This window comes from Oenanthe melanoleuca, chromosome 1 (assembly GCF_029582105.1).
Source record: "Oenanthe melanoleuca isolate GR-GAL-2019-014 chromosome 1, OMel1.0, whole genome shotgun sequence".
Taxonomy (NCBI): Eukaryota; Metazoa; Chordata; class Aves; order Passeriformes; family Muscicapidae; genus Oenanthe; species Oenanthe melanoleuca.
The window spans coordinates 73,659,032-73,675,435 of NC_079333.1; the positions used below are offsets into that span (position 1 = coordinate 73,659,032).

At 37.0% G+C, this 16,404-nt stretch overlaps 2 protein-coding genes across 3 annotated transcripts in view; one reads left to right on the plus strand and one right to left on the minus strand.

Moving 5' to 3' along the window:
• UBAC2 (UBA domain containing 2) overlaps positions 1 to 16,404 on the plus strand; it is an 85,878-nt gene that overhangs the window by 38,387 nt on the left and 31,087 nt on the right. The gene's annotated exons all lie outside the window — the stretch shown is intronic.
• On the minus strand, positions 23 to 10,619 carry GPR183 (G protein-coupled receptor 183). Of its 2 annotated transcripts, none has more exons than XM_056485016.1 (2): positions 10,538 to 10,619; positions 23 to 2,942 (listed from the first exon to the last, which is right to left on the minus strand). In XM_056485016.1, exons 1-2 carry the CDS (start codon positions 10,576 to 10,578, stop codon positions 1,838 to 1,840), a joined length of 1,146 nt encoding a protein of 381 aa, XP_056340991.1. In that variant the 5' UTR covers positions 10,579 to 10,619; the 3' UTR covers positions 23 to 1,837. The 2 variants fall into 2 exon arrangements, with proteins under 2 accessions (XP_056340991.1, XP_056341000.1); XM_056485025.1 differs by lacking the exon at positions 10,538 to 10,619 and adding an exon at positions 5,304 to 5,865.

Here is a 16,404-nt window from a genome sequence, read left to right on the forward strand (position 1 = left end):
TTAATTCAATAGGAACACATTCTTGAACAATATTTTAAAATAGTTTATTAAAAAAGCTGACAAGAACAGAACCACTAGAACATACAGAATTAAGTAGAACTTCTCCTGATAAAAGTTATTCTTCTTACACTGCTTTTCTGAAGCTGTATAGTGTCTTCTAGAATTAGAAAAGAGAGAATTAGTATTTTAGAATTAGAAACTCAATTTTGGCAGTCTAAGTGGTATGAAATATAGGGGGTTTTGTGTTTTCTTTGCCATAAAAAAGTAATTGTTAATTTAATGTTTCCGTGCTGCTCTTCAGGTATGACCCTTCCATGTTTGCAGGTAGGCAGAGGTCAACATGTGAGGAAGGAAGGAATTGCAAAGATGACAAATGTAATATGTTTGTTTGACTTCCAGTACAACCTTGATGTCAGAGAGACACAGCTGAAATAAATAACATTTGTTCTGACATCTGGCATATCTTTTACTGATGATTATCAGGCTGTCTTTAATTTTCCATCACAACCTCCTGGTTGAGTTAGCAAGTTGTGTTGGCCAGTGAAGGCATATTAATAAGATAGAACACTAAAGAAAAGATAGAGGGGCCAGGAATAAAGTAGGGAAGGAACTGAAACGTGACGGAAGGGCACATCGGCAGGAACCCAGGGCTTACATCCTGGATTCTCAGCTGGTATTGAGCTGATTCCAGCAGGATGTGTTTAAGTCATTTGGTCTATTTCCTGAGCCAGTTTCAGCATGCCTAAAGGGATCCCAGATATGCTGTATGAAGGCACAATGGGAAAACTCGTTCTTTCCCAGCCAATTTCCCAGCTGTTCTCATTTATTGATCTCTCAGGTAAACAATGCTTAAAGAGAGGTAGCCATCTCACACCATCAGAATTAATCCATTAATTTACTTTTTGATGGTTTCAACCATGAACATTTATTCAGGTTTTTAAATGGGTTTGTCTTGTGTCCATGTCTGACTTCAGCAGAAGTTCTGAAGAACACTGTATCACTGTTCTTTTAACTGAAATGGTGCAGTTTTCATATTACAGTCTCTTGCTTCAATTTTTGTTTATAAATAATCTATATACAACAGGAGTAGAGAGAGACTTTTTACAATACACACTAGAAAGGAAGGTGGTCCTTTAGGAAAAGGAGTAAAGTGATAATACACCTTGTGAAGATGAGTGATTTAACATACAGGAGATATTCAATGTTGGGGAGAACCAAACAGTTAATTAGCTTTTAATGTGTTATATTTGACAATGTTTTCTGTGTGAATTGTCCAATAAGATATTTGTGCTCCAAAAACTGTAAAATGCAGTTTCACCTCCAAAGAGCTATAAACTAAGTACTTGTCATAGTCAAATGAGCCAAGAAGTTGTATCCATTTTATTTCAAAATTTTTCCTCTGTTTGTGTGACTGGGCCAACAAAACATGTTGCTGTAATTGGAGCTCTGCTAGAGGCCTTGAAATTTTCAGATGGTCTGGTTGTAGTTGGTCTGAATTGTAAGCTGTGTTTGTGCTCCATCCAAACTGTGATTTGCCTCTGAGTTAGTAACATCCAGGTATATGTATGTGCAGCATGGAATCTGAACATTCGCAATGGTGCATCATATTTCCTGAATAAAATAAGAGGTCCGTCAAAAGGATACAGCAAGAAGATTATACTGCTCAGTTTTTCTGCTGTCCTGCTGTCCTCTGACAAATCTTTTTCAGTCCATCACTCCTTGATTCCCTGACATCCTGAGAAACAGAATTTTACTTAAGCTGCTGTAGGGGAGCACTAAGAGTTTTTGCTATGGACCCTGGATTTTTAGTCTTGGTCCACTATGTTGTACTACAGCTTTATTTTTCAGGTAGCTTTCCATTGGAGGATTTAGCAAGTACCGTCATTTGCGTTTCTCCTGCGTCACGTGAGCTTTCTTCATGGTGTGACCTGGCAGCACTTGAAATTGATACACTCACTTGTCGTCTCAGTATTTTCAGTACAGTTCTCTTGTATCCTTTGCATGCAAAGAAATAGATGAAAGGATCTAGGCAGCAGTTAAAATTCATCAGAAATACAGTATAATGGAGTGACTTCTGGAAAAATTTCTTTTCAGTGCACGAGGGTTCTTGCTGAAGTTTCTTAATCATGTGCTGTATGATTGCAACATGATAAGGAGTAAAGCAGATGATGAACACTATAATTACAAATATGATTGTATTGATGGCTTTTTTGTTTATCCCTGATTTTTCAGTCAGTGGATTTTCCTTGGCAGTTTGAAAAAGTTTGCAGCTAATTTGAGAGTAGCAAAATAGAATAATCCCCAGGGGAATAAGGTACCCTATTAAACAGGCCGCAAGAAGTATAAATGGTAGATGTTCTATTTTCTCAAAGTTTGGATATTCCATACATGTAGTCCTTTCATTTTCTTCATGTGACATGGATTGTATAAGTAATGGGAAAGTTTGACTAAATACAAGAAACCAGACAAAGACACAAATGCCCTTGGCATATTTAATCCTTCTGATCTTGTATCGGAAGGGGTGGACGACAGCGAAGAACCTGTCGATGCTCAGGCACGTCATGAAGTTGACACCTGCGTAGGTGTTGATGTAGAACAGGAGCGCGGTGATTCGGCACAGCGCTTCTCCGAAGGGCCAGTGAAATCCCATGGCATAGTAGGCTATCCTGGTAGGCAGGGCAATGCAGAACAGCAGGTCGGAGAAGACGAGATTTGTTGAATAGAGGGTAGTGGAGTTGATCTTCTTTCTGTTTTTGAAAATGACAGTGAGGGCAATGGTGTTTCCAAGCACCCCAAGAATCAAGATGGAGCCGTAGAAGACAGACAGTAATATCCGTGCTGTGTCTTTGTGCTCATATAAGTCACAGGTGGAAAAGTTGGTGTCAGAGGCTGTGAAAGAGTCCATTTCTGCAACTGCTGTTGTTGCAGGAAGCTCAGTAGACCTAACGTGAGAAAAAAAAAGCAGCAAAAGGGAACATTTTGTAAGAAATGTAGATAAACTTCTTCTACATAACAATGGACAGCTTCTGTTGCAAAATAAGACTGAAAAAATGAAATGAAACTTCATTGCTGTGAAATACTTTTCAAGACTATCTGAAAACAAACAGATGCCTTCTTTTGACTTTTTTGTTTTGATCCTAACTGCTTCTCTAATAAAAAAAATCAGATGGGGCAATGTAGTAAACCAGTGATGTAACATATTTGGAAAGTGAAGCCTGTAGATGCTCAGGAAGTGGGAGACTGTTTAAATCAACCTGAGTGGTAAAAAAGAGTCTGAAGAAACCACATAGTAAAACATCAAATGAAACCCCTAAGAATCAAACATAAAAATGTTTTAAATGTGTTTCAGTTAATTTTAAGGGAATTTTTGTTCCTAACAATTTGCATTGTGATGGTTTAACCTGTTTAGAGAAACTTTCTTTTCTTGGCATTCTTACCATATTGACATTATAATAGAATCATAGATTCATTTAGGTGGGAAAAGACCTTTAAGATCATAGATTCCTACCATAATAACTTGTTTAATTCTAGTTTTAAGAATTGGCTTTAGCTGTTACATACATAAATTCTTAAGACTACTACTTTAATCACTCTTTAGTGACCCTAAAGAGAGATAGTGCAGGTGAACTATTTTACATTTCGTCAATTTGGTAGATTTTAGAAATTGTTTCATCTGTACAGTCATAAATAGCATAGAAGAGTTGCAAAGTGGTAGTGATTTGGGGGGCTTAAAAATATTTTAAAATGATCCAACAGAATCTCAGAAGTGGAAAGAATCCTGTCCTGTTGATACTGCTTGCTGTTCAAACATTTTCCTAGGTCTGCTGCTACCTGACAGCTGTATGGCGTAAGCAGGAAACTCAGAAAGGATCCTCGGGCAGGTGTTCCTACAAAAGGATGCTTCTTAGAAGCACCATTTGTGAATTTATACAGCAATCAAAATAATATTGCTTCTGTTTTAACAAAGAGTACTGCCTGAAGATAAAAGCTGTTGCAATTGGAATTTTAAGTCTGTCTTGTACCTTTAATTAACATGTCTATGTTATTTCTGAGGATCTGTCATTCAACACACAATATTTACAAGCACTTGTAGCTTGCTGCACTTCCAAAAAGTCTTTCTGGGAAATACCTCTCAGCTTTAAGGGATTTAAACCACACATTTTAGAAAGCATTCATTATCCTTTTATTAACTTGTGAAAGCATTAAAAGGTTAGTATTTTCTTTTGTGGTTTGATGAGATCGTCCTGTTTATTTCAGGGTATTCACAATTAATGGTTCTGTGTAAATAGTAAACCTGCAGACAGTGGATGATGTGTATTAAAATATGTAAATTAGTTACATTGTTTAAGGAAGAAATTTGACTTCCAGGTAGTACATTAAGTCTGTGTTTGCTGCATTCTGTAGACAGGAGGGAAGACAGGTGAGTGATTTCTGACTGATAGATGTACAATGTTCTGATTCTTAGATATTTGTGAAGTAAGTACTGTCTGTGAAGAGGTGGGAGTAGTGCATTCAGGATTGTGTGTCAAATCTGAAGTGGGAGTTCTGTGCCTTGAATAAAGGAACTACTCTGGTAAATAACTCCAGCTGTAGTGCAGATTTAAAAATGTCAGTAATTTGATATTAGTTAATTCTGCATTATTCATTCTGTCTCTGTGTTAGTGTGTTTGGTTTGATTAATTCAGTAATTATTACCCTGAGGATAGTTCTGGTATGATTTCCTCCCATCTTTTCACTTGTAGAAGTGTTTAGAATGGCTTTTGTTTTACCTACGTGTAACAGGTTGCTTTTTGCATAAAATGGTGTGGGTTTGTGCAGGCACCTGTGTATGAGTCAGCGAGGTATTTTGTTTTGTTCCTCATATTTTAATGCTTCTAATTATTGTTCGCACTCCCAGCATCATGTCTATGTTCTATTAATCTCTTTCTTGAAATTTAGGTAAAATAATTTTGTCAATATATTTAGGAAAGGATTATCTAAGATTTGTGATAAACAGTTCAATTGCAGTAACTAGCTACAGCATATTAAGTGCATCATTTTAGTTTTGCTTTAAAGTTGTAATAGTTTTGGTTCAAAAATAATGCACATAATTGTCACATCCATTCATATGTCTTTCTATAAAATTTGTAAAATGTAGAATATCTATTATACAAACACATTGAACTTTAGTTTAGGAAAAAACCTGTATATTCAGTAAAATATATAATTTTTTACATCAAGAGTAGGATTTAATAAATTGCATGTTACCTAATTTTGTGCTAAGAATTTGGATCTTTAATGTAATAAATTAATTTAGAACTTACTCAAAATGAGATGTTCATCCTCACATGTAACTGTGGCTATATGGAGAAAGAGTCCTAGCTGAGGCAGTGTTTGTGTCTATCCATGGTGCTAGCATGGATATATATTGGCAGCAGTTCTATGGCAGGAAAAACTGGCCATAAATGGATGAGGAGAAAGCTGGAGAAGCAGAGCCCACGGATCTCCCAGGGAAGTGTAGAGTCAGCCCATCTGTGCTCCTTGGCAGGCTCTTCTGCCTGCTATGGGAGTCAGCCCTAGGGGCAAAAAGTATTCTTTTTGATCCTCTGTTATCCCCAAAATATTTTGACTGTTAATATTTACAATGATGATTGTAAAGATGAATATTAGTGTTTCCTGTACCTGTAGGTATGTATGTGCATTTTTGAGAGTCACCAAGGTGTTTAGTGGCTAAGTTTCTAAATACATTTATTAAAAAAAAAGAAAAAAGAAAAAGAGAGAGAGAGATTTTATCTGGCTTATGGTCCAAACAGATGATAAAGTTGATGCCACCCACCCTAATGTGCATCACCCAAGCTGTAAAAACTTTTTTATACTTCTGAACTCTAATTGTTTTTTGATGGTCTCCATTCACCTCAGCAAGTATTTCAGATTTTCTTGGCAATCTTGGAGAGGGCTTCATTAAAAATAATATTTTCTTCCTGAAAGATGTTTTGACTATTTAGTAAGATAAGATATTTTTTTTTTAAAAAAAAACCTATTCCTTGTGTCAGGTTGTTGTTTATTTCTTGGCAGTAATCCTGAGTGATCCACTTATTTTACATACTGCATATGACATCCTCTACAGAATGTATCTAGGAAAAGAACATTTTGAATACGTATTGTGAGTTTTGCATTATTGGAGAATAAATGGAGAATGTTACATCCTTACTTCTGCAAACTTCAGACTAGCTGAACATGACTCTCTCTTAATGAGCTGTGTGCCTGAATAACTCATGAGAACATGACATTTACTGTCCCAAATCCAGATGCACCAATGAATTTACCCTCTAGAATTACTACTAAAACTTTTGCTCTTCTAGATTTCTGGATTAAAGACCCTTCCAGTGGCTTACCAGATTTATTAATGATACCACTTTGAAGTATATCCTTGGAAGAAAGATGATATTAATTTCCCTTACCAATTAAGGAAATTTAGAAAACAGTATCAGAGGTTTTTGGCTTAGAGTTACATGCTGAAATGTTAAGGTATAAGGTATTGAAATTTCCTATCTGTATAGTAAAGAAGGTTGTTCAGGTTTTCACATTTTCTGAGTCTATAAACACTCACTGACAACTTATTCACTTAATGTAATCTTCTGTATAGTTCAGATGATATTATTTTAATTATTGTGTATGGATTCTGGTAACTTTTCCTTTAAAGCATACTTTCTGACGTGCTGTTTGTCTTGGAGAACTGAAGAGAAAGCGAATTTGTACTCTAGTCTTTGGTCAGTCAACCTCCTTGTTAAGAAATGTGTGTGTCTCTTACTTAAATATCTCTAAAATCAATTTACAATTGCTGTTTTCATTGAGTCTCTTTACCTTTACACAATCTCATGGTTTGGGCAATTCAAAGTAAGCTTCTCCTATATTTCACCACGTGGTGAAATAATTCTGTGATGTCTGTTCTAACCCCAGATGTGTCCCACAGAGGACTTGGGGTTCCAGATCCCCCTTGATATTAATGTGCCTGGAGGCAAACTCACCACTACATCCCTGCTTTTTCTGCTCAGTGAATTGCATATGCAAGATAAGAGTTGTGTAGCATTGCACTGAGTGTTTGTGAAGTTCACCGTGGTCCAGGAGTCATAGGATATCTCCAGTGTAAGGGCATGACCATTATTCTCTGCTTTGGCCTGGGAGGACCTTATGCCTGGGGGAGTTTAAAATTAATTTTATTGTTGTATACTATGCCCAGGCTTGCAAGCAGTGCAGGTTGTTCTATATTGTTCTTTCCCTTGCCATTTCAAGGCTTAGCACTATGTTTGTTTTCTGACCAGCAAATTTCTTTAGTCAATTACCTTAGGAGATTTGTTAGCTAGGCAGCTGCTAGTCTGTTCTCTGTGCTTCTTGATGTTTCACAGCAATAGCATCAATTGGGGATTTGCAGCACAATGGCAAGCTGCTTACAAAATCTAGCATATCTGAAATCTGTGCAGGTGTCTTTCTAAACCAATATTGTAATATTTGGCTGGTATTAGTCATTTGTTTTATGTTTATACATTCGTTTTGTGTTTAATCCCCACAGCAAAAGGTGTTTAATGAACAGTCTGGAAGTACTGTGTAATCCAAAGCTCTGCTTCACAGACATGTTCATGATGAGCCTTGTATGTAGTATCACAGTATTACATACATTTAACTGTTAAGAAACATAAACTTAAGCTGTGAGCCAGCAAGTGCAATGTTACACCTTAGATTACATGGGTTGGGATTGTGTGCAAGCAGTGGTACAAAGCTCTCTCTGTCTGCTAAATAAAATTTCTGGTTCTCATCCCCTGCTTTTGCTGAGGAGCACCATCTGTCTTTTCAGCAGAACAGGGGACATGAAGGCTTTTACTATGTATTGTAACCTAACGTGTGATTTCTCCGTCTCTCTTCATCATTTTCATTCTTTAAAGATGAATCCCTGGTCCTTTTGTCCCTGGTCCAGTTGCTAATTTAAGGATATTAATTATATTCTTAGAAAGGCACAGCAGTTCATTAGAAAGATCTCTCCTGGCTCTCTATACATAGTATGGTTTAATAACTGTGAGATGGACAATATCTCTTTAACAAATCATGTTGGGGGTTAATGTTGCTTTTCTATGCATAAGGAGTATAAATTATTTTAAAGGAATGGTCAGGAAAGAGACTTCTCTTTCCTGCAAGATTCACACATCTTACAGTCTTACATCTTACTATAGATATAGTCTGTGTAGGTCTTACATTGTTTTATAACAGTAGAAAATGGGAAGTATGCAGTCCTGTGTTTTTGTAGGTTTAATTTTTCTCAAAATATTTTTTTCTGTTGACCAGTTATATTTACTGTTTATATTTCTATTTTACCATACAGATGATCTTTATTGTAGAGTGTTTCCTCTGAGAAAAAGGCTTGATTCAGCTAAGTTATGTATATTAAAAAGTGTGTGCACCAAGTTGTATAGTAGAATGATTTGTTAAAATAGAAAGAACATATACATAAGGTACATAATATGGTCTGTGGACTGGCAGCTGGGGACTGCATGTAGTTTAATAAAAGCTGAGGCAAGAGACAGGCATGTTCTAAAGCTTCCTCTTTCTAACTCTTTAACACTCATATACTTCTAGTGCTTTTTATTAATTTTTTTTTCATAAGCTGTTGGGTTTTGTGTTCTAAAGGCTGGTGAGTCAGCCTAATGACCTGAAGATTGAGTCTTCAGGTCACAGCCCACAGGTAATTTTGATGAGAGAGTTTCCAGGCTAGTGCTTTTATCCCTCTTTGTTATAGATCCAAATTTGTTGGCGTACTAAACCCGAATTTGTAACGCATACATCAGAGAATCCCAAATATGTATTTCATTAATTGTCTTAACAGTGGCTCTAAAGAATTAGAATATTCTTTAACTGGTTAACAGAATGTACAAGTCCACAAGACTGTGGGATCTTTGTGGTCCCACTCTTGTCTATTACTATTGATTTTGCATGACAGTTGCTGTACGACAGTTATATTTGGTGCTAAAAAATAATAAAAACTACAGTAAGCGAGATGAAAATAAAAGAAGTTGAGTTGAAGTGCTGCAAAACTAGTTAAAGAAAAAGTGGAAGTCATTTGAAGGGTGCACTCTGCTCTTATCTGTTGGATCTCTCTTTACGAGGATGGTCTGTTCCACAAGAAGTTTAAGAGCTATCTAACATAATCTCTGCCAAAAACACATGCTAATGTGAAGAGCTGTGCTGATGCTAAGATGATTAACTTCCCTTCAGTTTGTTGCTTAAGTATACTAAATGTAATAAGGAGAGAGCCTCAAACTAGAGCAAATAAGCAAAATAAAAGTGTGAGCCAAAGAAAATTACATCCTTCCTAGAAGAAGAAAAAAGTAGTCAAATGAGGATTTATATTTTACTACTAGAAAACATGCAGACCTTTTTGAGTTTAGGAGTTTTTTTCTGAGTTATATGAAACCTGTACAGGTATATTAGTATTACAGTATATTAGTATATACCGTGTTTAATGTTAGGGTTTACAGCTTCAGATAACAGCTTCTGTATTAAGTTCATTATTCTCTATTCTCTAAGTCTTCTGACCAGAAAGGAACAAGATTTGAGCTCTTAAAGACTAATTGCCAGGTAAATTTTCAATCCCCTTGTCTCTTCAGGAGCAGCCATGAAAATGTAAGACAGGTCTCTTGTATTCTTGTGCTCAAAGGCACAGAATGTGCTCTGTTTTGTTTTTTAAGATAAATGCTAGTTGAGTTATTGTTGAACAGTCTGTATTGTTTTGCCATTATAATAGGAAAAATGTATCCTTTTAAATTGAGAAGGTGTATAAAAATCATACCACTTGTAATATTTCTTCAGCTTTGTGGCACAAAGATCAGTAATAAGGAGAAAGATGTTTGATCATAGTAATTAAGAAGAAGATGCCTTCTAAAAACCTTGAAAGAAATGCCCACTAGAAGCTAAAAGAGGAATTTGCTCATAAAGCTTTGAATTCTTAAAATGCTCTGTTGCAATGAGAAGGGTGAGGAGTTTTCAAGCTGATAATAAAGGCTGTTTTCATAGACAAGGAACACATGATAGGAACAAGCTATGCATTCACAACCACAGTATGGATTTGTTTTAAGGCTCTCTCTTACTATTATTCTATGAGGTTCAGTGACTTTAGAGCTTCAGTGCTTCCCTTACTACTTCTGCAGTAGTTATTTCTGTATTAGTATAATTTAAATTAGGGTTACTAAAAATTGTCTAAGTTAAGGCAGTATTAAATGTTTCCCTGTGATTGTCGGAAGGCTGTGTTATAAGAAAGGAGTTGGAATAACTTGTTGATGCTGTAGATCAACAGATTCTTTAAGTGGAAACTAACTAGCAGCATGTTAATATAGGAATATAAAATATCAGAGAATTTCTTCCATGGGCCTTTCCCATACAAAGGTCATTTATCCTTCTACCACATGAAAATATCCAGTGTAATGCAAAAAAAGGAAATATTTCTGGAACTGTTCGCTGTTGCTCAGTGGCAAAGGAAAAAAGTAAAAAGTTAGTTCTTTTCTGTACTTACATCTTTGTAGCTTCTTGGCTCCTCTGAGCAGTTAAGGGCATTAACAGGATGGCTTGACTGTGGAGGTTTACTCTTGCACATTGTTCTCAAAAGTGATTACGTGATCCTTTGTGGGAGGGGTCGGGTTTTTTCAAGTGCTTAAAAAAACCCAACCCTGATTGTATGCCGGTCTTGATTTGCTGCCTACTGTTTTATGGGATGTGAAAGCATCTATTTTTGATCCTTTTACAATTAGTCTGCTCAAAGAGAGTAATTAGAAACAACACTTCCACCTCCCCCCCGACGTTACGCACTACTGACTTTCGCAGAAGGGACTTTACCCAGAGGTTTACTTGACTAATTGTTGACCAAATAAAATCCCACTCCTAAGTGAAAAACTTTGTTTATATACCATCTGCATTGAAAAATACCTTAATTTCCAGCAAAGAGCTGTGTAATCAGTACGTACTTTATAACAGCTTCTTACCAATGAGATCTGATGCAGCCCGAGGAAACCTCAAAACTGAAACATACAGAGATGCGGTGTTAAGGCAGATGTCTCAAGTGCCCGTGGACATTCCCAGCATGGTTTTAGTACTGTAATGATGAGGATTTACAGAAATGCCTTTCAAAAATACATGAGGGAGCTAAAGAACTCTGGGACTTTGAGAGATTAGTGAGAATGTCTACCTTTGTAAGCTGTTTATTACATTTTTAGCAGTAATAATAATAATAATAATAATAATAATAATAATAATATTAATAAGGTAAATACATGGAAGATAAAAAGCTTCTAAAACACAAATCTGCTTTCCCTAAAATAATATTGACACAAATGAGTGGCTAGGGAGTAGGAAAGGAATGGGATGTCAGATTGTGGGTTAACCCATTTGTACCTGAAATAACTTTGTTTCTGGGTGAAGAACTTTTAATGTAAGAGTTAAATCGTGTGTTTGTTAAGAGGCTTTTGGAGATCAGAGATAGATGGAAAATCCTTTCATTGGCTGTTAGAGGCTGTGGTTAAGAGTTACCTGGGATTTTCCCCAAAAACTGATACTGATCATTCGTGACTGCAAAGGACTATTTCATGATCTCATTTAGTGGCATGATTTTAAACATACAATAAGGCCCAATAAGGCTCTTTTTGGCAGGTCCAACCCATGCAGAGTGTAGGATGCCTCTTCAGAAATGTTAGGGCTGTATTCACAGTGCAGGTGTGAGCTGATACTGTAGTGGTGAAGGTGTGTAGAGAGATAGGATCTCTAACAGGTCCATCTCATCAGAAAGCCTCAAGTAAATGCAGAACTAATGGCAAAGTTACTTTGTATTATAGGAAATGTTTTTGCTATAGCAGAACATAGAACCTTATGAGCTACTTTTGTACCTACTTGGAGCACTTGATTGACACTGTACACTGATTTTTCTGGTGTGGAACTTCCACTGTACACATGACTTGATTCCTCTTAGATGCCAAAGAGCTGAAGGGCTCTATCTAGGGCTTTCAGCTCCTCAGTCTTAATGGAGCATTCACCTTCTAACATCACATTCAGGAAATCTTTGGGAGAACTTACCAGTCTTATTCTGGATTTTTTCCCTACTTGTATTTGAATATTTTTTTAATTGTTCAGCTTCATCAGAGGGTAAAATCACTTTAAATGAAGTAATGAGAATTCAGAAGTATTTAAAGGGAAATTGCACAGGGAACTTGCTCATATGTACGCAAAGTAATACCACAGTGTGGTTCCCTGTCCAGCACCTAAAGTATGCTGTAGAAATGGGAAATTTTGTGATAGCAGACATGTCTTTGCTCAAGGGCTGACATTAGTACCCCGGCTTCTTACTAAAGGAAATATTTGTTTCAGAATTGTGTTACCATTATAAAACAACACCAGTATGTGTTTCCTGCTGTGATCTGATAAAATATTGCCTTCTTTGATTAAGATACAGTACTAGATTGTACCCTTTGAGTCACACTGGTATATTAGCTACCAATCCAGCTTAGCATTATATGATTCTAATTGCTTGCGCTAAATGGTACAGGTTGCATTCTTTCACTGTTTATCCTTCTAGCTGTTTGTTTTCTATTCTGATACAGCTGCTCTTGGTCCAATATCTGTTTGACTGTTCCAGGATTTTGGGAAAAAAAAAATAAATTGCTGTGTGATGTCAGAAGGTGTTTGTGTTTACCATATATGTGCAGACATACATTTGTGTTTACCATATATGTGCAAACACTCTTCAGCTTTTGACAGGCAAGGTGAGTAACATGGAACCCAGGAGGTTACAAAATATATTGTTGGATAGTCTTGGCATTAAAAACTAAAGCTTGCTTTAGGATAGGTGTCTGACTTCTGCCTTCATGAGGGGATTGTAAAGTGTTGGTTAGATGGTTAATCTCAAATTTAAATGAACTGCAAGTTGCACAGAATCTGCAGAGATATCCATGGACAGGAGGAATCTTCCTTTTCACCTCCAGATGCATTTTTAAATTTTTCTCTGCATTCTTGCTGCTTTCTTGTGAAATATTTGTGTTAGTTAGTGACTACTGGGTAACAAAACCTAATGCTTTTGTTGCTATTGAGAGACCTCAGGCAATGGGGTGTCCTGCTCATGTGTAGTGAAAGGGTTGGGTGCAGCAGGTGGGTCCTTTGAGTCCAGGGCTCCAGCAGGTAGAGGAACACAACCATCAAGGGTGGTCACATTCCACAGAGTTACTTACTTTTAAGGAATGTTATTGTGAATATTTAGTATGTTCAGAATAAAGGGTGGCACCTTAAGTGTAATATGGCAGTGTTTGGACTGACTGTAGGAACACAGGTCACTGAAATATCTTAGTAACTTGAATTGCAAGTGCACTGTTTGCGTGCTTGTATTATCTGCAGCTGTTTTTATACATGATATTTTTAGTCCCCTCAAAAATACGTGGTTGTGAATTTGTCAGTTTAATGGTTTTTTGAAGAACTTAAATGAAGAAAAACACAGCACCGCAGTTAGTAAGTGTAGTGAGTCATTCTGAATAAAATAGGTTATTTCTGCAAACTTAATCCCACAGAACTTCTATTGACAACAGCAAGTATTTTTGCAGAAGCTACATTTATTTAGCTTTCTAACCCTTTGTTCATGAATTTTAGAAGCATTTCCCCTCTGTTTTGTGCATATATTTGCTAGTGCTAATGCTTTATTTTAATCTAAATTTAATAGCCACTGTTTTAGACTTTCAGTAGGCCATTTCTCTTATAAGATGTACCTGCCCCTGATTTTTTCTTCTCTGACAGTAATTTTTGCATCTCTGATTTGTTTTTTTCAAGGACATTGTTTCTATATGTCTTTTTTTTTTCTTTGTGCAAAACCAATCTCATGAATTCATATGATGTAGCATGTTGCCATCTGGTCAGTGTGTTTCTGTTTCACTTCAAATGTTGAAATTTAAGATGCTCTTCAAAATGAGGATATAATTACTGTAGCGACAGCTACTACAGTACATCGGACGTAGTATCCATATGGAATGTTCAAACTCCAGAATTCAGTTTTCAGATTTTAGAATTTTCTGGTTTGTTGGAAAATTTTCATTTTCTAACCCACATGATTAAAACTAAGTTCCTAAATATGAAGTGGGCAAAAACTCAGTTTAGAGTTAGAGTATGCTTGTGTCTACAGCCCTTCTTTGCACACAGACATCACAGATTTCTAGTAGAAATTAATCATGGCACATGAAAAAGGTTCATTATATTCTCATAGTATAATGAACAAAGGGCTGGGCGAAGGTCTCTGCAAAGGGATACGAATCACAGGAAAAGAGATGAGAGGGAAAAAGAAGAGGATAAGAAAGAAGTGAAGGAAAAGAAAACACTGAAGTAGTCCTTCAATAAGAATATGTTTTCCACTTGTAGATGTTGAATCTGATATATGCTACCAAACAACTAATTAGCATAACTAAAAGTGTTAAGAACCAGGTTTTTTTTATTTACAGTATGTGGATGGATGTTTGTACCTGTCCAGTGAAATTCAGGGACAGAAATTCCTCCAGTGATCATGAGCTTCAGGAGTAAGGCTTTGATTACTCATGGAACAGTAGGGTAGCTTAGGTTTGACATGATCTCTGGCAGTCATCTAGTTCAACCCTGGGTTCAAAACATGTCCAACAAGAATGGGTTCTTTTGGGCTGTGTCTCTGAGGATGGAGGTTGTAGCTGGGCAGCCTGGTAAAATACTGGACCGTCATTGTCTGAACTTGGTCCATATTAATACCTTTCTTGAAGCATGAAGCCTAAAAGTGGACACAGTGATTTAGGCTCAGAAGTGCTGAGCAATAACTTCTCTTGGCCTGATGATAACACATTGATAATGCTGCCCAGTATGTGATTGACCTTTCCTGCAAGGATAAAGTGATACTCAGAGACTGACTAATACTCAAAGGATTTTCCAGCTCCTTGTCTGCAAATCTGTTTTCTAGCCAGTCTGTGCCACTGCACAAGGTTGTTCCAACCCATATGGAAGACTCCACAGTTGCTTCTGTTGAGGACCCTAACATTCCTAATGTCAGCCCATTTCTTAAGTCCATCAAAGAATAGCTGAATGTGCTTCTGCTCTCCAAAGTATTGACTTCTCCCTCAATTTGATTTCACTTACTTATTGGGAGTGCACTCTGTCCCATCATCCAGGTTGTTTAATAAAGACAAAAGTGTTCATCCAAGTATGGATCCCTGAGGGAAGCTGCTAGTAAGTGGTTGCCATTAAAGTTGGTGCTGTTGATCAGAACCCTTTGAGTCTAGCAGTGCAGCCAGATTCCCTCAAATCTGCTTATACAGTGCATATCTTCCCTGTTTTTCTTTAAGGGCTGAAGACGATACCGAGTCAAAGGCCATCCTAAAGTCAGAGTGTACAACATTTGCCATCTTCCTTTTCTTATCCACAGCACCAGAGTCACTCTTGGTAAATCCATATGGGATATTAGCAGCTGCCTTTTCCATCATGTAGCTGGCAATGGCTTCTAGGAGCTTTGTTCTGTAAATTTCCCAAGGATAGAGGTGAGGCTTGTAGCCCTCCTTGAAGATGGGTATGACATTTGCAATTACCCAGTCATCAGGAACCTGCCCTAATGACCAAGATGGTTCAGTGATGTAGCATTGGCCACTTCCCTCAGAACCCTGGGGTGCAGCCTATCTGGTCCTTTTGCCTCCTGTATGATCAGTTGGGCTCAAGAGCCTCCAAAACGTGTTCCTTTGCAGCTGGTGTTGCTCCAGTCCTGCAGGAGGCTCAGGGACCTGCAAGGCCTGAGGGCAAAACTAACCAGTGAAAACTGACCCAAAAAAGACATTGAGTGCCTTGGCTTTTTTTTTTTGTCCTTTGTCACTGAGTTCCTTTGTCCACCAGTGGGTCCACATTTTCCTTAACTATCCTTTTGTTGTACTTTACTGTGTCAGCCATATTTTAGTACTGTTATGTGGATAACTTTCCTGCTGTAGAGAAGCAGCATCCCCATATAGATATTCTAAAAAAAGGTGTAAGTAAACTATTGAAAATACTGAAGGCAACAAAAAATATTAAGGGAAAATTTCAAAGTACAGAATTATATAAAGAAAGCTGGAGGTGAAAGTTTAAAATAACCAGAATGAATTTTCACTCTGTGGAGTTGCCTGTACAAATGAGCTTCACACAGCATTTTGAAGGGCACTAGTTTGGACATTAAAAAAAAAAAAAAAAAAGATACCTAAATGGATATTTAGGTAATACCTATTTATATTAGATGTGAACTCTGTCTAAAAAACAAACACTAATGCCTTTAGGAGCATACCTCTGTGGTGCCTGTGAACTTACTATTTGAGGAGAAAAGGCTCATCACTAAGTTTCCTCCAGCTCCTCTAGGTTGTTGGGTACTGAGCAGTGTCA